General features: G+C 52.3%; 1 protein-coding gene across 1 annotated transcript in view; it reads left to right on the top strand.

Moving 5' to 3' along the window:
• GFRA2 (GDNF family receptor alpha 2) overlaps nucleotides 1–19,573 on the top strand; it is a 96,162-nt gene that overhangs the window by 67,391 nt on the left and 9,198 nt on the right. Inside the window, exons 5-7 of the mRNA XM_068552686.1 lie at nucleotides 13,590–13,699; nucleotides 14,394–14,534; nucleotides 16,422–16,594. Of these exons, the coding sequence (XP_068408787.1) occupies nucleotides 13,590–13,699; nucleotides 14,394–14,534; nucleotides 16,422–16,594 (424 nt within the window). The remainder of the gene's footprint in view (nucleotides 1–13,589; nucleotides 13,700–14,393; nucleotides 14,535–16,421; nucleotides 16,595–19,573) is intronic.

Raw genomic sequence — 19,573 nt, 5'->3', positions numbered from 1 at the left:
CTGAGTGGTTTGCCGTGTCCCCTCTGATTTCCATCCAGCCCACTCCTCATGGGAGGCACTGGACCCATTGCAGGACTGCAGCTCCCTGTAATCAGCGTTGGTGCAAGTACCACCCACACGGGAGGGGCATGGCTCCCAGCCCTCTGATGTCAACCTGGAGTTGTCACCTGTTGTGGAATTGGAGGGTAGAAGCAGGAAGGACCTGCCCAAGAATCAGGGCTGAGGGGAAGGGCCTGTGATTGGGAGGAATGAGGACTTTCTGCCTGGAGGTGTGTGCTGCGTCCGTCAGGGTGGCAGGGCCTTCACGTGGGCGTGCCTGTGGGGACACGTGTGAGTGAACATCCTGCTTGCAGGTGAGACAGGGGGCCCGGATTCAGTTCTTTCCTCTCTGGATGCTGCGTTCTGTGTGCTTGACCTTAGGCTGACAGGTTGGAGTCCCTCAGTTTATAGATTTTATTTTTAAAGGCTTTTTCGTAAAACACTAACCTCAGCGAAGGAGAAAGAAGAAAAAGAAAAAAAAGCTGAGTTCAGCAGCTGTAGTTTGCTGTATTTTTCATCTTGCATCAGCAAGTTGGGACCACAAATAATCTGGTCTTACACGCTTCAGTGATGTTGCTGCTTAAGGCTCGGCTCTCCTCCTGAGGCAGTATATTCCTCGGAGCCAGCATCCCTCCCCTTCCCCAACCTGCCGGCTCCGGTGGGTGGTGGGAGGTGGGCAGGGGTCCAAGTGGAAGGCAGAGCACAGAGGGGAGCACCGGCCAGCCAGGGGGTGGGTCATTAATTTCTGAATGGTTTCTGGAATCAGCTAAACATTTCCTTTTAACCAGCTTCCCCAGCCTCATATCCTTTGTTAGTTGAGGAAAAATGTCATTTATAATGGCTATTGCCTTGATAAATAGCTCCCAGGAAGCACAGCGTTCTCATTAGTCTATGTAATGGGAAAGGCTCCTAGTGGTGGCATCGCTGCCCAGATATTTGCCTGAATGGAAAAATATTTGTCTCTGCAGTGGGCTCTAGAAGGCCTGGAGGAAGGACGCCGGGGGGCCAGGCTGAGGGCCCAAGGTCCCCTGCAGCCTCTGTGGTCCCGAGGGAGTGTGTGTTCTCCCAGTCCTCTGTGAGAGCAGAGCCGGACTCCCGGTCCTTCCTGCGTCCTGCTGGGGCCAGGCTGCGGTGTGCAGGCTTCTCTCCCTCTCTGCCACGCCAGCCTCCTGTCCCTGCTCTGGCCCCCTGCGCTTATTCTCTATTCATCATTCCTAGGGAGGAAAAGAATAAACACGTACAGAGTGAATTCTGTCTTTCGGAAGTACTTTTGCATATGTGATTTCACTGTTCACTTTTGCATATGTGGTTTCATTTCCACACTCTTCTGTGTAGGTGTCAGAGCCATTTAGGCACTAAGAGTTACCGTGATGTTTCCAGCGTGTACGGCTTATAAGCAGCGAGTGTTTTGATCCAAATACTCCACCCTGACACGGATTCCTTTTGCCCTTCTGCTTGTTTGAGAATGGACGGTTTACCCAGCCTTTCTCCACAGGGACCCATTGGATTTTCCTCTGTGGGTCCCCAAGGCACTTGTTCATGTTAAGAGTGGTGCTTAAGGATGTGTGTTAATTCTTGCAGGCCACTGGGGCCTCCTTTAGCAAATGGCTGGTATCAGAGATAGCAAAGGTACTTTTCCAAGTTCCTAACAACCACCAGGCAGTGTCTGAGGAGGGGAGGGAGACAGACCCACCAAAGGGCATTTTGGGGGGGCTGACCTATCTTAGTGCCAAAGTTAATGTGACCCTGATGCATTTTGCCCTGCTGCCACCTGGAAATCTGCTTGTAATTTTACTTTTCAAGGGGAAGTGTTTGGAGAGTTCTTGATTCTTTTCCTGCTTAGCGGAAAATCTTCTGTGCCTCCAGATATAGTCCCCATCCATCCATCCATCCACCCATCCATCCATCCACCCATCCATCCATCCATCCATCTACTCATCCATCCATCCATACACTCATCCATCCATACACTCATCCATCCATCCACTCATCCATCCACTCATCCATCCATCCATCCATCCATCCATCCATCCATCCATCCATCCATCCATCCACTCATCCATCCGTCCATCCGTCCGTCCATCCGTCCGTCCATCCATCCATCCATCCATCCATCCATCCATCCATCCATCCATCCATCCATCCACTCATCCATCCATCCACTCATCCATCCATCCACCCATCCATCCATCCACTCATCCATCCATCCACTCATCCATCCATCCATCCATCCATCCATCCATCCGTCCATCCATCCATCCACTCATCCATCCGTCCATCCATCCATCTGTCCATCCATCCATCCACTCATCCATCCGTCCATCCATCCATCTGTCCATCCATCCGTCCATCCATCCATCCATCCACCCACTCATCCATCCATCCATCCATCCATCCATCCATCCATCCATCCATCCATCCATCCATCCATCCATTCTTTCTTCCCTCCCTCCCTTCCCCCTTCCATCCAAAAGGCTCTCTATTCAGTGTCAGGCACTACTCTGGGCACTGAGGATTCAAACATGAATAAAGTCATTTCTGTTCTGAAAGAATTCATACTTTAATGGGAGAAACAGATACAAAAAATATAAATTATGATATGATTGGTGGGGAAAACATAATAACTGGTGTTTGTGAAACACCTTCAGAGTTGGGGCAAGGCATCATTCACAGAAAGTTTTCTGGAAGAGCCGACACCTCCTGAACTGGGTTTGGAAGGGTGAACTGGAAGAGGAGGTAAGGAGCGTGTGGTTGGGGGAAGGCAGTCCTGGCAGGAGGGGTCTGTGGGGTAAGGCTCTATGGAGCATTGCGGTTGGGGAACTCATGCCATTTGCTATTGCTGTGAGGTTTGGGCGAGAAAGAGGAGGAGGAGGAGGAGAAATGAGATGGAGAGGTCATCACGGCCCCGATTATGGGTGGGGGTCAGGGTGGCAAATGATGGGCTCTCGAAACCCAGGAAGTCCCCCTTTGGGGGCATTAGTGGGGCCATAGTCACCAGAGTCAGAATAAGTCCCTCAAAAAGCTGAGGCCAGCGTGCTGGGCACAGTTCTAGGTGCTGTACGGGAATCTCGGTGACACTTCCCAGAAATGACTAGACCTTTCTTCTGGATGAGGATTCTCACAGTGGAGTAACTTGCCCAAGCTTGTTCCCTTTGTGATTTGCAGAACTGGGGCTTGAACCCAGGTTGTTTGAGGCCTGGGATTTTGCTCTTAGTCACTCTGCCCCTCGTACTGGTCTGTAGTTTAGGCTGGATTTTCCTCTGTATGTTATGTTTTACGAAATATGATTTGATGTCAGAGCCTATCTGAATCTCTGTAACAACATGCCGTGGAATCATAGGGTTTGGATGGATTGTGAAGGTTGAGAAACGCTCTGCGGAGGTGGGAGGGAGGGGAATTGCAAAGGAGGGGAGGGATCTGGGTCTTTGAGTGGGAGGTCTTCAGCTTCTGCAATGGGAAGAATAAAGGTTGAAAGTGCTTGAACTTAGCTCGTGAAACGTCAAGTGTCAGAGTCTCAGGACTAATCCCTGGGGTTAGGAAGATCACTGAGAGGCCGACCACTGGCCATGGGGATCTTGCCTGTTCCCTGGCCACCACGGGATCACCTGCTACCCCTGACTTAAAGGACTTAAAGGAGGTGGACCTGGAGCTTTTTGCTCTGGAGCAGGAGGGAGGGTGGCAGTGGGGAGGGAGAGAGAGAAGAAACTAACCTCATACCACCAGCAGGAACCATATCAGCATTTGGAGAAAGTTGAAAGAAATCTTTCAGCTGGCTGGCTACCTAGCTCAAGGCTAACCACACTCTTAACACAATAATAAGTCAATCCTCACTGAATAATTAAACAGAGAGCCTTCATAAGTATTGACTTAACGTGACAGCAAGTCTGTAGTGACTCTGGGTTTGCTTATGTAAACACAATCTCTTGTTCAGCTTACTTAGCAGTTCAATGAAATAGAACAGTCCTTCAATTAAAATCAAATGATGCATACGTTTAATTCTTTTCTCCTTTTACCAGGTAATAATAGGTTTGGAACATAGGTGAAGGGATTGGGGGGAAATTGGGGAAAAGGGCATCTGCCCATCTGCCTGTGTTTTCAGAGAACACGAAGGGCTATATCCAGTGGTGGTGTCTAGAAGAAGGATGTGGACTTGGCTCCCATCTCTGGGACCTGGGTGGGAGATCCATGTGGGCTCGGGTTGGCTTCTTTCCCATCCAGACCCTCCCAATCCTCTCCTAAAGCAGGCTTCTGTTGGCCACTCTGGTTGGCATGCCAGTCTTTTGATGGTGGCCTGGGTCTAATTGATTGCTTCTGGTCACCTGGGGTCCAGTGGCTCCAACCACAGCCATCTCCAGGTCATTTCCTCTGGATGCCCTCATGGCTCACCGGGAGGAGAGAGGGGATGCTGGGGGAGCTCCAGACTGGATGGAAAAGGGGGGGCCAAGGAGGAAAGTAGCACCTCACTGATTCCCTCGGATGACACCAGAAGGGAAATAAGCCTTTCTCCTTTTGCGGCTGCCACATGCTGGGAGAAGGGGAGGGAGCCGTGGGTTGAGAAAAGAGAGGGCTGGGTAAGGGTGGGGGCAGTGGGGTGGCGGGGAAGACCCACTGGCTTTGGAGCTAAGATTTGAAGCTAAGTCTTGTGCCTTGCTGCTGTGATATTAAGTGAATTAATTAAACTCTCTATGCCTCTATTTCCTTACCTGTAAAACAGGGGTAATCATGCTACCTTCAGAGAATTGTTGTCAGGGTAAAGTGTGGTGGTGTTAGTGGAAGTACTTTGTGTGACTCGGGGTAAGTGCAGGAGATGCTTGTTAACAGATCACAGATGTTATATTCCTTTGGCCTGAAGGGAGAGCTCATGCCTTCTACACAGTGTCCCATGCTCAGCAGTGGTGAGCGAAGTCCCCTAATCTCGATAACAGTGTAGCAGGTGTTGATGGGGCAGCATGATCCGTTTGCTCATTCAATCCTCGTCCCCACTGTACGAGGAGGTAAGTACTATTATAACCTCCGTTTTGCAGATGAGGAAACCTGGAGAGGTTTAATGACCTTGTCCAGGCCACAGAGCTGAGCCAACTTTCAGACCCAACCAGGATGACAAGATGTCAGAAATTGGACCTCACGGGTGGGCTTCCTTCTGTGGAGGGGTGGGGTTCTCTCAGAGTTCAGGACCTCCTGGGGAAAGGGAGCAAACATTTCTCCTTGCAGTAGCCTGCCCTGAGCTCTTGGTCAGGTCCAGAAGGGTTCATTCTGCATTTGCCAGTGTGGCATCAAGCTCTCTCACCTGCAAGCTCCTAGGACTCGGAGCTGCCCTGGAGTGAGGGGCCAGTGCTCTGAGATGGGTAGCTTTGCTCTCTCAGCCTCTTTCTTTTGGGATCTAGGGTCAGTCGCATTTGCTGATGCTTCTGGAACCAATAACATTTTCTCTAACCAAAGGCTTCGAGAAATCATTGTTTATGAAAACGTAGGATTCCTGGGGCCTCATTCCATTAAATGTAAAGAAATAATTACCATCTTAAAGCAGCTTTATTAAAAGAGCACATAATAAACAGTGTATTCTATTAACATCTTTTGAAATTTAATTCTGGATCGTGTCAGTTCACACACTCACCATGTTCCCCTGTTCGTAACCAGGGTGCATAAAGTATATTGTCTCCTGCATTTTATCCCTTAACATGATTTCATGTTTAAATTTTCACATGTTGGTATCATCTACGTCCTTGTCATTTTCAACAGCGAGGTGGCTTTCTGTGGCTTACCCATCTGAACCATTCTTCTCTAGGAAAGAATCCAAGGCCAGGTCTGTCTTCCTTCATGAATTGTACCGTCATCTGTTTTCCAGGTTACTCCCACTGAAGCGTTCCTGTGATCCTGCCTCTTTCACGTGGATTAGATAGACCCTTTGTGGGTTTGGTTTTTGGTGTGTGTCCGTTTCAGTGTGTGCCTTTTTTATTTGCTTTGAACTTGGACAAAGAAGATCAGATAAAATCAGAGAGCAAAGCTAAGCAGTAGTGAAGAATTTTTCTTTTTTTCGTTTTCTTTTTTGGCCGTGCCACGTGGCTTGCAGGATCTTAGTTCCCTGATCAGGGGTAGAACCTGGGCCCCCTGCATTGGAAGCGTGGAGTCCTAACCACTGGACTGCCAGGGAATTCCCAAGAATTTTTCTGTTTTCAGTGACACAGACCCAACTACCTTAAGAAAAATTAAAAAGGAATCTGTTGGCTTCCAATAAAATATAGAAAGGGCAGGAGTGTATTCCAGGACTCAAACACAAATAGGTCTCCCTCTGTCTCGCCTTGTCTCTAGTTTCTGTTTCTCTCTGCAGGTCAGCTGCATGCTTATCCTTACTGTGACCACGAGGCTAGATCTGTGGTCCCAATTTATCTGGGCTCACATCCATAGTGTCTTATAACTAGAAAGAAAAGAATGTTCTTCTTTGCTCCATTAGGAAAGTCTCTGGGCAGGGCTCTGCTTGGCCTGGCTTGTGTTATTTCCTTATCCCTGGACTAGTCAGTGTGGCCAGGAAGAGAGCGTGTGGTGGGCCAAGCCTGGGTCACATGTCTGCCTGTGGCCCCGGACGGTGGAGTGCCACGGTTGACAGCCTGTAAGAACTACCTGGCCGGAGGAGGAAGTCCGCAACCCACCCCCTAAGGGGAGCTGCTGTTCTAGGCAGAAGGAATGAGTATCCATGTACACGTAAAGAATAAACAGGAGGGAAGGAAGCCAAGTGGATTCTTGATTTCATGAGACAAGTCCTCGGGAACAGGCAGGAAAGGATGGGGGCTCAGGCTGTCCACAGTGAGCCCTGGAGGCGTCAGAAAACAGGCACATGGGGGAAATCCATTTTCCCCTTTCTCAGTGTCACGTAACATTGAGCCTACTTAACCGTGCCCTGCACCACTGGAGGGGACCTTGGAAAGCCATTCCAGAGACTCTTGGGTCTATGAAAGCCATTTCCTCTGTGTTCCCCGTGATTGTCTCTGAAGACCATCATGAGTAATTTGCATTTCTTGGGAACCCTTTTTCTCCTCCATAAGATATTCAAGTGCCCTGTTCATCAGCATGCAGCAGTGCTGGTGGCAGCCATCCAGAAGCATTGTTAGTGGTGGCGGGTCATGGCAGGAGAGCCAGAGAAAGACCCTGTCCTCACTGGCAGGTGCCTGGCCCTGCCTTGCTGGCTGTAGGGTGTGTGATCGTGCGACCTACCTCTTGGAGCTGCCGTGTCCTCGCTGTGAAATGTGTCTACTTTGTGGGATTGTTCAGAAAGTTAAATGCGATAACCGCGACTGACACATTGTGTATCCTCAGTAAATATTAGCTTCCTTTACTGTTCCTCTGATTCTAAATCAGTAGAAACCCATGGGTTTCTGTGGCAGCAGCATAACAGGTATAACCTGATAAATGGGAACTTGGCCAAGAGCTTCAGACCCTAAAGCCACGTACTGGCCAGCATTGGAACGCTTTGGGGGTTCTCAGGAGCAATTTACCGTAGTATTATTCTAGGCCAGACAGATTTGAGAAGAGTCTTTGTGCTTGGGAAGGTGTTTACAATCTGCACCAAGGGAGGGATTTATTGATAACAGGTACCTGTACTTTCTTGGCTAAGGCCAAAGAAAAGAAGCGAGAGGTGTGTACCCAAGTGTAACTGTGTTTGTATGGGGATAGGAATGTGTGTGGGTGTGTGTGTGTGTGTGTGTGCGTGTGTGTACAAACATGCACAGTCTTGTAACTGTGAACCTTCTTGGGCTACAGCCTGAAGCATTACTTTCTTCCATGGACTGGGCTATATCATAGGTATATTTAAAGCTGAGACCAGGGAGTGGGGTCTGGAGGGTTCCCACAATCCCAGCTCTGAAGCCTGTGCAGATTTGCTTCATCCCCCAACTTTTGCCTGCATCGGAATCACCTGGAGGGCTGGTTAAAATGAAGATTGCTGGGCCCTGCCCCGAGATTTAAGATCTGTTATATCTGGGGTGGGATCTGGAAAATATGCATTTCTAAGAAGTTCCCAGTTTTACACTGATGCTGTGGGTCTGCGGACCACACTTTAAGAACCACTGAGCTATAGGAAGTCCACCCTCTCCCATCCCCACCCCCCCAGTTTTGGATGATTCTGCTTATGTGAGTTGACCTTGGCATTTCCAGCTTTGCCTCTTTTTTCCTTTCAGGAACACACCTGCCCATCAAATAGGGCTGCCAGATCTAATAAAAATACAGGCTACCCAGTTAAACTTGAATTCCAGACAAACGTAGAAAAACTGTTTGGTATAAGTATATTCCAGATATTGCATGGGATGTACTTATACTAAAAAAAATATTCATTGTTTATCTGAAATTCAAATTAAATGGACATCCTGCATTTAATCTGGTGACTGTTTAATAAAACTGGGGGTCGGATGTCTCTGCCTCTCTTGCCGCTTTCCTGTGATTGAATAGGCTACAGCTGCTGATGAAACAAGCCCAAAGAGGGTTTGTGTGTTTTGGACAGATCCACCTGCTGTCCTGAGCTCATTTGGCAGTCTTTGCTCCATCTTGCTGAGAGGGACTTGGCTCGTGTTCATTGTTGGTTCTCTTGCTGGCTCTCTGTTTTTCTCTTTGTCTGTCTGTCTCTCTCTCTCTCATGCTTTCTTTTATGCCATCACTCCTATGGGAGCTCTTCAAGGCAGAAATCTGAGAAGCGATGTGGCTGGTCTAGGAAAAGGCTGTTCCTGGAAGTGAGAACAGAGTCCAAGAGACTGGGGACCTCATGGCGCCAGCAGGGACGACTGGCATCTGGCCCGAGATCCCCAGCTGGCTCACCGTGCATTATGAAAAGGATAACATTTGCCTTGGAGACTGTACCTACCAGGACTGGACTGATTCACTCATGGCTGGAGTTGAGAGTGTCGTGGGCTTGAAGGAAATTGGCCCCGCTGGTCTCGCATGCCGGTGGAGGGAGCCGGCTGCTATGGACTTTGGTGTGACTTAAGGGACAGAGGGAACTTGAGCAATCAAAGGCCTCCTGGAGACTTGGACACGGCGTCCTCCTAAACAGCCCCATTTGTCACTCTGGCTTGCCAAGGCTGCCTGGATGCTGAGGACAGAGAAATGGAGCAACAGAAAGCCTGGCCGCTTCCCTTCCCTCCACCCTTCCCCTTAGCTCCTCTCCCTCCCCTCCCTGTGCTCTGAAGAGAGCCACAGGGCTGCTGTAAAGGAAGTAGGCCGTAGCCTCAGAGGCGCGAGGTGGCCTTTCCCCATTGGTCACCCAAGGTCTGGCAAAGGGGCCTGTGCCGCTCCTCCTGTGTCCTCAGCGTGGCATGGAGAGTGACGTGGGGCAGGGAGACCATTGTTCACCTCGGTCCAGCAGGCTGACTCTGGAGCCTGGTGGGGAGAGAGAGGCAGCTGTTTCTCCCCGATAGGCTCACATTGCCTTGTGTGGGGTCCAGACCCGCCTCGGAGGGGTGAACAGGTATTTTTCTTCTACATCAGACACAGGAAAAGCTACTCCCTGTTTGTCTGTGGCAGGCACGGTGCTGGGGATGAGACATCTGGGTAGAGAAGAGAGATAAGGACGGTGTCTCCTCTCTGTGCCCCAGCTCTCCCACGTATCCTGTGAGAGAAATAGGCAGTCACAGCCCACCCCATTTGATAACTGGGGACACTGAGCACAGAGACACACCAGGCCTGCCCAAGGTCACACAGCAGGCGAGCGGTAGACTGAATGTGGTTGTGTGACAGCTGCTCCCTTCTCTCCCAGCAGCTGGATCTGCCCTCCCCTCCTCACTGAGGGGTCTCACTGGCCCACTGCGCCTGGTGTTGGAACTCTTTCACTTTCCGTGTCCTGGCTTACTTCCTTTACCCACCCCTTCTCTCTGGATGACCTTGTCTCTCTCTGCGGACATCATACTCCCATTTTCACACGTTCACTCCGTCTCCAGCCTGGGACCCAGTGATATTTTAAGAAGGCTCATGGATGGTGAGGACAGCAGGATCCTTGAGGTTCTTAATGTCAGTGATTGGAGAACTGGCCTTGCAGAAGGGAGGTGAGGCCCTGCGTGCAGGGTGGGGAGCGGAGCTTCTGGGAGGATAGAGCTGGGCTCTCAGGTCTGCTGCAGCAGGTGGCGCGCTCCTCCGGGATGGTGAGCCGGCATTGACCTCTGTGGAGCCCTGACCCCATCAGCTGGAATTACCTTCCTGACATTGCACTGACATGCGTGCCATTCCCATCCTTAGTCTGTCAGTCACATGGCAGGGCCTCAATACGTATTTGGAGAAAAGATGAATGGATATCTACCACTTGCCCAAAGGGGTTTGGAGGATATGGATGAAGAAATCAGTAGAGTCTGCCACTTTGGGAATGTGTGTTCCAGTTGGAGAGAGCAAACAGGGCAATATCAATAAGTCTGTATGCAATTAAGTATGAAATTGACTGGCCCAGACTATATGTGTAGCTGGAATACAGAGGTAGACGAAGTCCATGTGGCTGGAGGGGCAGAAAGGGCTTCACGGGCAGGACTGACAGCATTGGGGAGGTGGTAGGAGGGGCTTGGGCTCTCTGTGTGATCCAATGACATTAGAATGGACTCCTGTATTTTGGCTAAGAGATCCTATTCGAACGTCTCTTTGGTGGGGAGGAGATGGTAACTAGCAGCTCTGCCTGTAATCTCGCAGCCCCACACCCTGCAGGAGCTCGGATGTGGCTTCACGCTGCCCCCCTGCAGCCCTCCTCACTGCAGGGCCTGACCACAGCCCCTTGGCTCCTTCTGGAGGGAGACATTTGGCCAAAGCAAACAGTGAAATCTTTGAAGGCGCTGTATTCGTTTCCCTAGCTGCTGTAACAGAGTGCCACAACTGGGTGGCTTAAGCAGAAACTGATTTTTTCACAATTCTGGAGGCCAGAAGTCCAAAATCAAGGTGTTGGCAGGACTGTTTTCCCTGTGAAGGCTCGAAGGGAGAATCTGTTCCATGCCTTCCTCTTAGCTTCTGGCGTTGCCGGCAATCTTTGGCATTCCTGGACTTGTAGGCGCCTCACTCCAAATGCTGCCTTGATCTTCACATGGCATTCTCACTCTGTGTCTGTGTCTCTTCTCTTCTTCTTATAAGGACACCAGACACTGGATTGGGGGCCCACGCTAATCCACTGTGACCTCATCTTGGTTACATCTGCAAAGAGCTTATTTCTGAGTAAGGTCACATTCACAGGTACCAAGGATGAGGACCTAGCTCTTTGGGTGACACAATTCAACCCACGATAGCTGCTTAGAGATTTTGGTTTGTTGGCCTCCAAATCTCCTTTACCTATTAAGTCTGTGTCCCCTCCTGGCCCCCTGACAGGTCTCTGGAGGTCCGGGTTGTGGGCAGAGACCATCTCTCATTGACCTTCATTCATTTGCTAGTTCACGGAGCAGGACAGACTCCGGTCTGGCCATTCAAGACCAAGTCTCGTTCTGCAGGGGCTGGAGGCTTGGTTGGAAATGCTGCTTTTCCCTGTTTTGGGGGCTGGGTGGTGAGGAGATAGAGGGTATGATTTACGGGCAGGAGGGAGGGCGGAGACACTGCAGCTTTCCTTCTCTTTTCCTATGGAGGACAAGATACTTTTATAGAGGAGCAGGATGTGGGTGGAGGACCTGCCGGAAGGGGTAGCCCTTATTGTTGGGCTTCTGGGCTGGAGTCTTGGCTCCGCTGCTCAGAAGCTCTGGGGTCCTGGGCAAGTTACTCAGCTTCTCTTAGGCTCAACTTCCTCCTTTGTGAAGGAGGATGGTGATAACAACTGCTCAGCAGATCTTGGCAAAGTTTTTGTGAGGATTACGTGATAAAAGGTGGATGTGAAAGGACCTCTTCTTAAGTCACGTTTTTATCATGGTCAATTACACACAACATAAAATTGACCGTTTCCACCATATTTAAATGTACAGCTCAGTGGCGTTAAGTGCACTCCCATTGTTGTGTAGCCATTACCACCATCCGTCTCCAGAACTTTTTCATCTTCCCTGACTGTGAAAATACTTTTTGTTCATTGGATAAATAAGGCAAATGAGTCCCCAGGAAGCAAGGACTCATCTGAGGTCTCGGAGCAAGATGGGGCAGAGCTGAAGTGAGACTTCGCCCCCAGCTCTCAGCTGGGAGCTCACCTTCCATCCCCAGCACCTCGCTGCCTCTGCGGGCTGCAGGGATCCAGGGACACTCAAGGTCTCTTTGGGGTCAAATCACTCTGGAGAGCTTCCTCCTCCTCCTAAGCCCCCTCTCCCGAGACTGTTGGGCCTCCAGGCAAACCAGGTGGGACCCAAGGAGCCGTCTCTGTGTTGAGAGCATTCCTCTTAGGCTGTTCTGGTCTCTCTCAACTTCTTGTCTTTCTCTCTATCTGCTCCTTCCTGATACGGACAGAGTTCCAGTGGAGAAGCAGGGGAGCTGAATTCGGGGTGACCTTTGGGATGGCTTTGTGAGGCAGGACAGAGCTTGGGCAGGGAGGCAGATGGCCTGGGTTCTGGTCCTTCCTGTGGCTACTGTAGTGTTCTCACCGAGCCCCTATTGTCGAGGTCCTACTATGTGCCCATCACTGGGAAAATACCAGTGAACAAGACCTTGGTACTTGCTGCCTGCAGCTGCTGTGAGACACTCAGGATATGATGGCGAGGACCTTGTGGCAAAGGGCACTCGCCTATAGGAAGCCCCCGTGGGTGGGGAGGTGGGCGGTGGCCTGGGCTGATTGATGGTAACAGCCTGGGGCCAGGGTGCTAGGGCAGGAAGAAGAAGGAACGGGAATTGCCGTGCAGGTTAGACTTGGGTGCCCTGGGTTCCCTGTGACCTCCGCATCCAGGTGCTGGGGGCTGGAGACAGACCGGGTCAGACAGCAGCTGCCTTTAGGCAGCTCATGGTCGAGTGGGGAGCACAGAGCTGTGTGCAGGTGGTTACAAAGCAGCTTTATCTGCACTGACAGAGAGGAGTGGGTGATGACAGGTTACATCACTAGGGGAAGAAAAGGCTGATTCTGCCTTGCAGGATGGGGAAGCTGGTGGAGGGACGGCAGGGGAGGCTTTGCTCTGATTTGATGCAGAAGAGATGGGTCAGGAAGGCCCAGGGGATGTCTCGTCCTAGGGGGACTCTTTCTTTAACCTCCCTGGGGGCTGTCCCCTTTGACCCCCAGACTGATTCTATGAAGTGGCTGGGCAGGGATTATTGTACTCATTCTGTGAGTGGCCATGGTGCTGTGTTGGAGGGCTTGGGAAAGGTCACCAGGAGTGGGTTGAGCAGGAAGCAGAGCCTGGCCTTCCTGCCTGGGTCCCAGGCATTCTCAGCAAACCCACCCGGGTTCCCTCTGTGTTCCTCCGACGGAGAGACCCATTCAGAGCAGGCCTTGCCTAAACTGGGTGCCTGGGTCTCCAGGAAGTCCTGTCCTCAAGGAGCTCCTAGCCTAAAGCCCTCCAAGCTTCTTCCCCTCCATCTTCCTCCTCTCTGTCTTCCTGGCTTCTTCCCGCCCTGGGAGGATGTGGAGGAGCCGCTCTGCCGCCGGGGAAGCGGGAGGGCCGCCAGACTAACTTGCTGTCCCATGGGTCTTCTCTTGACCCCAGGTCCCGGCTGGCGGACTTCCATGCCAACTGTCGTGCCTCCTACCGGACGCTCACTGGCTGCCCGACCGACAATTACCAGGCGTGTCTGGGCTCCTACGCCGGCATGATCGGTAAGCCGCCCCCACCCGGGCTCTCGGTGGCTCCCGGCTGCCCCAGGCTCAGTTAGGGACCGAGGCCCAGCTCAGGGCCGGCGGGTGGACAGCCTGAGCTGGCCCTTCTCTGCTGTGATGGGAGCTGGAGCTTTATCATGGGGGAGGAGGCCCCAGGGGCCTTAGGTGCTTCCAAAATAAGAAGAAAGGGTAACATTCATTGTGTAACATTTCAGACGCTGTGCTAAGCAGTTTACGTGGACTGTCTTATTTAAATCTCACAGCAGCCCTTACTAGGCAGGGGGTGGGGCTCCATTTTACAGATGGGAAAACTGAGGCTTGGGGAAGCTAAGTAACTTGTGCAGGTTCACTCTGCTGGTCAACGTTGGCACTGGGATCCAAACCCAAGAGAGAGCCTTAGCCTCCCTGACTGGAGGACACATGCTCTGCTTGTTGGCGAAAGAGAAAGCGAGGGCCCGTGCTCTCGGGTGCGGGGGGTGCTCCTGGGTATCCCCTCTGCCGCCCTGGTCTGTCCTTTATGCCTCCTGCTGACCCCCGTGGTTTGGAATGTGAGCTGGGATATATGTGTTGAGGGGCAGGTGGATGGGAGGGAGGGGGGTGTCCGAAGCCTCTTCTCTGATGGGCCTGGGGTCTGGGGGCCCGAGGGGAAGCCTTACTGTCCCTCTCTCCTTTGCCTCCCTTTCTCCCTGCCTAGGGTTCGATATAACACCCAACTACGTGGACTCCAGCCCCACTGGCATCGTGGTGTCCCCCTGGTGCAGTTGTCGTGGGAGCGGAAACATGGAGGAGGAGTGTGAGAAGTTCCTGAGGGACTTCACCGAGAACCCGTGCCTCCGTGAGTCCTGCCACGTCCTCCCCAGCCAACAGCCACCCCCCACCCCTCCTATCCCAGGGGGCCCTGGAGCTCTGCCTGGCCATTCCCTCCTTCCCCGTGCGGTAGCCAGTGATGCCTGTGGGGCTTCTCCAGCAGGGGGGTTGCCTGCGGAGACCATGGGTTTTGTGCTCTTGGAGATTCACCCCGGAGCTGTCCGGAGGCCACTGGAGGCCTTCCACCTATGTCAAGTCAAGGCCGAAGGTTTCTGGTCTGTTATCCTGACAGTCTCAGCCAGGTTCCTTCAGGCACAGCCCTGTGGTGAGGTCTTAGCATCTGTCACTTTTCCCTTTAAGGATCGATTTCCTCTTGGAATTGGAGTTTCATCAGACTCCTAATGCGAAGGCTAGAGAGAAGGAAAGGTCAGCCACAAGCTCTGCCTGCCTGGTCTTTCTAGTCCAACACCCTCGCTCTCCACGCCCACCTGGAGATCTCCTCCCCCTTTCCTGCCCTCTTTTCTTCCTTCTGTCCATCTGTCCATCCTGCCTTTCTGACAGCACTGGGGGGTTAGAGATGGAAGTCGCAGTGCTTGTCATTGAGCAGCTCACCCCCTGAAGGAGGTGCACCGTCAGGGGGTCACAGCCATCACAGTACGGTGGGGGAGGAACCGTGCTAGGGTGGAGGTCTGCAGAGGGGTCTGCAGAAGCCCAGGGTGGGGCTGCCCGAGTCAGCCTGGAGGAGGGGGGCCCTGAAGGCATCTCAGAAGCTGACCCACTTGGGGATCACTGGCCACCGGTCAGCTGAAGGGGCAGGGAGGGTCTGCTATTCCGCTCTGGGCAGAGGTGGGTTTCAGGAACTGCAGACCACTTAGCCCTGCCACACTGCATAAGGATGCCCAGGGTCACCTGGATAGGTGGAGAGAGTCCTCCTGGTGAGGGCCCTTGCAGGTCTGAAGGTGTTTGGATCTTAGGGTCCTGCAGGTGACGAGGTGGTGTGAAGCTCGCTGAAGGGGTGTCGGCAGGTGGTGCCATGGTCAGATCTGATTTCGGAAGGCTCACTCTCTGGTTCTGGTGTGGAGGGGGTGGGGGTAGGGATGTGGTTCTCACAGGTGACCCAACACAGAGTCCGCTAGGGGTTGTTGTAGGTGCTCTCGGGAGAGGACAGCACCCACTCACTGATCCAGAGCAGCGGCGGGGGGTGGAGTGGGGGGGGTGGGCTTGGTTGATGGCAAGCGGGTGGTTAGGGAAGTGTCCTGAGTAACCCAGGGTTGTGACTTGAGAGACTTGGGTGGAGAAAGATGTCACCGTCAGGACTGGGAATGCAGCGGGAGGCAATGTTGCAGTGGAGGGAGTGGTGCCTCGTTCAGGTGGTGACATGATGAAGTTGAAGTGCACCTGGGACTTGGAGGTGGAGCTTCATGTAGGCTCTTGGCTTGGGGACGCAATTTTGTCCAAGAGGTCCCGTTAGTTGGTCCTGAGTGAATTAGTGTAACTGACTGAGTGGGGGGTGGATGAGGCCACCTGGGGAGGGGGACTACGTCGGGGGGCCACGTGAACGTGGTGGTCTGCAATACTGAATGCCGCAGAGAAGGTGGGCTTGCGCCCTGGGCACTGCCTGCTCCTCGCCTCCCGGATCCCCACACCCCACTTCTCCTCCTGTTTTCCTCTTCATTCCGCATCCGGTACATTTCCTTTATTCCGGTTTCTCTTTTTCAACTTCCTTCCTGCTCTTTTCTTCTCTCGGTATGAGACCTTGGTAGCTCTCTGAAAGGGAGCTTCAGCCAAGTTAGTTTGGACGAGTTCCACCCCGCCCCCAGCTCTGGGCTATCACAGGGAAGGTCAAGTTTGGGATGGCAAGGGGCAGAGTGATGGAGGGGCCCCTGATTTCTCTCCCTGCTCTCTTTCCCCACAGGGAACGCCATCCAGGCCTTTGGCAATGGCACAGATGTGAGCCTGTCCCCTAAAAACCCCTCATTCCAGGCCACGCAGGCCCCTCGGGTAGAGAAAACGCCTTCTTTGCCGGATGACCTCAGTGATAGCACCAGCCTGGGGACCAATGTCATCACTACCTGCACATCTGTCCAGGTGAGGGGATGCAGCTCTGCCGCTGGGGAAATGGAGCCGGGGCAGTCTGAGGGCTTAGAGAAGTACCTGATGCCAGAGGCGAGGTGGGAAATTACAGCCTGGAGACCAGGGACGGGGCACGCAAGTTCCTCCCTTTGGATGAGGACCCAAGAGGCAGGAAGAGCTGATGGGGTCTAGTTTTCCATGGTTAATTCACTAAGTATCACCCTGCAAGTATCAGACACCTGTTCTGTCACAGGATTGTACTAGATACTACGGGGGTGCCGGAGAAATGGAATGGTTATCATTTACTAACCATCTACTAATTACTGGGTACTGCACTAGTAGACTCTACCTATTTCATTGATTCTCATACAATGAGCTGTTGGGATTCTTGTTTTACACGCAGGAAACTAGCCCAGGGGTGTTAGGCGACACACCCAAGGTCACACAGCTGGTTAGTGGTGGAATAAGATTTCAAACCTACATCTGATTCCAAAACCCTGTGATTTTCATTTGTTTGTCCATCCGTCCAACCATGCATCCATCCATCCATCCAGCGTGTGTTATGCATGCATTGTGTTCGACGTCTTATGTGAGATACTAGGGAGACGCTGGTGAATGAGGCTGATGCAGTCCTGTGTTTTGTGGTCCCTGTGGTCTTGTCGAGGGTCAGAGAGTTCAACAAGCACCAGACGTGGGCTGCGGTCAGTGCCACAAGATGGGACCACGTGGGTGGCATTGTGGAGACACAGGGCTCCCCACTCAGCCTTTCTCTCTGCTGAGCTATCCTCGTGCTGTCACACCATTTGCTACAGTAGATTCTTTGCTTAGGATGTTGGTTCTAATCAGGACGCACCCCCCCCACACACACACTCATACACACTCTCTCTCACACACACTCATATATACTCATATACACACTCATACTCTAGAACAAAGAGTTTAAAAGAAGACCTTGTGCAGAATATCAGGGAAAACAGAGGAGGGGGGAAACAGTGAGGGTGTGGTGGTGGGGATAAGGGGATGTTTCAGGCAGGAATTGGGGCTGGAATTGCCAAGGAGGGGTGGGGTCTGGAGTCCAGCCAGTGGGGGCACAACGTGAGCATAGGTTTGGGGGCCGGGGGAACAGGCCCGGCTGTGTGTGGCAATGAAGATGCCAGTCTGAGTGGGGCGGGCTCGTGGGATCACCAGTGGGCACTCACTACGAAGTTTCAGTCTTGCAAGATGAGTAAGTCCTGGAGAACTGGTTACAGTGATGTGACTGCAGTTGACAGTGTTGTACTGTGTACTTGAAATCTGTGTAGACCTTAAGTGTTCTCAGTGCAAAAAAAAAAAAAAGCAAAAAAAGAAGATGGTAGAAGTGTGAAGTGATGGATGTGTTGATTGACTCGTGGTGAGTATTTTACAATATTTATGTATATTGGATTGTGCACCTTAAATATATATATATATATATATTTTTTGGCTGTGCCGCTCGGCTTGAGGGATCTTAATTCCCCAACCAGGGATCGAACCGGGCAACTGCAGTGGAAGCGCAGAGTCCTAACCACTGGACCGCCAGGGAATTCCCAAATAGATACAATTTTTGATGGTCAATATAACCTCAGTACAGCCAGAGATGAAGAGCAGTGGGCTTTCAGAATGCTGGTGTGAGACCTGAGCAGGGATGGGGCCTGGCAGAGGTGTCCCGGTCACCCCGGGCACCCCTTGCTGGTGCCCATCCTGGTTGGGAAGCCCACTCCCACTTCCCTTCCCGGTGGGCACCCTGTGCTGTAACAGCTGACCTCCAAGTGCCTTCAGGTCAGGCCCAGCGTGGGCCCCTCCATGACCCGCTCCCCTCCATTAGGCTGCCCCTCCTGATTTGGGCTGAGGTGCCCATGTCACCCTTGGGTGGCTCCTAATTACACTGAACATGCTTCAGCGGCTGCTGGCGGGGCTCGGGGTCCGCTCCACACACGGTTGCCAGCTCAATTTCATGCTAGAGTGGCGGGCAGCTCGGCAGGTCAGGGCTGTGCCACCTGTCAGGTGACCAGGCTCTGGTGTGGTCCCTCTGGGCGCTGCCAACCTTCCTCCCCAGCCCCTTGGGGCTGGCCCACCGGGGAGATGCCCACTCAGCAGGGGCTGTGGACCCTTCCTAAGACTCCCACAGAGTCACTGTGGGCGTGGAGAAGTTCAAAGCCCTGGTCTCATGCCCACCGCAGCCCCCTCAGTGCCTGATGACTCTGACTCCCTTTTTCCCCGCCGCTGTTTCCCTCCAGTGGTTTGCTAAACCATCACCTGGTTTCTTTCAGCCCCAGCCTGGTTTTCTGCAGACTCACCATCTGGGGGCTTGTCTTACACTTGGTTTGATTCCAGTGGGGTTAACACACGATCTGTATGAGAGATGACGTATGTGAGGAACCTTACATACATGATAGGTGTTTTGAATCCTGGAGGGCTGTGTGGCAGGGGGCTCCCCCAGGCCTGGCCCCAGGGTCCGTCCACTCGGGTCTGTTGACTAAGTCACTCTGGGTGGGACAGCAGGGGTGGACCTCCCAGGAGGAATGGAAGAGAAGCAGACCCTCATACCCCCGTTCTTTCTCACAGAAACTGAAAGGGAAGGGCCTCTGATTCTGTTTTAATTACGGTCTTTTATTTTTTATTCTTTCATTTTTAAAAATTTCTTTATTTATTTTAATTTTATTTTTGGCTGTGTTGGGTCTTTGTTGCTGCGCGCGGGTTTTCTCTAGTTGCGGTGAGCGGGGGCTACTCTTCCTTGCGGTGCGCGGGCTTCTCATTGCCGTGGCTTCTCTTGTTGCGGAGCATGCGTGGGCTTCAGTATTCGTGGCGCACAGGCTTAGTTGCTCTGTGGCATGTGGGATCTTCCCGGACCAGGGCTCGAACCTGTGTCCCCTGCATTGGCAGGCGGATTCTTAACCACTGCGCCACCAGGGAAGTCCTAATTGTGGTCTTTTATTTTTTTATTTTTTATTTTTTTATTTTTTCTAATTGTGGTCT

This window comes from Eschrichtius robustus, chromosome 10, assembly GCF_028021215.1.
Source record: "Eschrichtius robustus isolate mEscRob2 chromosome 10, mEscRob2.pri, whole genome shotgun sequence".
In the NCBI taxonomy this organism is placed as follows: Eukaryota; Metazoa; Chordata; class Mammalia; order Artiodactyla; family Eschrichtiidae; genus Eschrichtius; species Eschrichtius robustus.
Note: the sequence above shows the minus strand (reverse complement) of the source record. Positions and strands in the feature narration are given on the sequence as shown.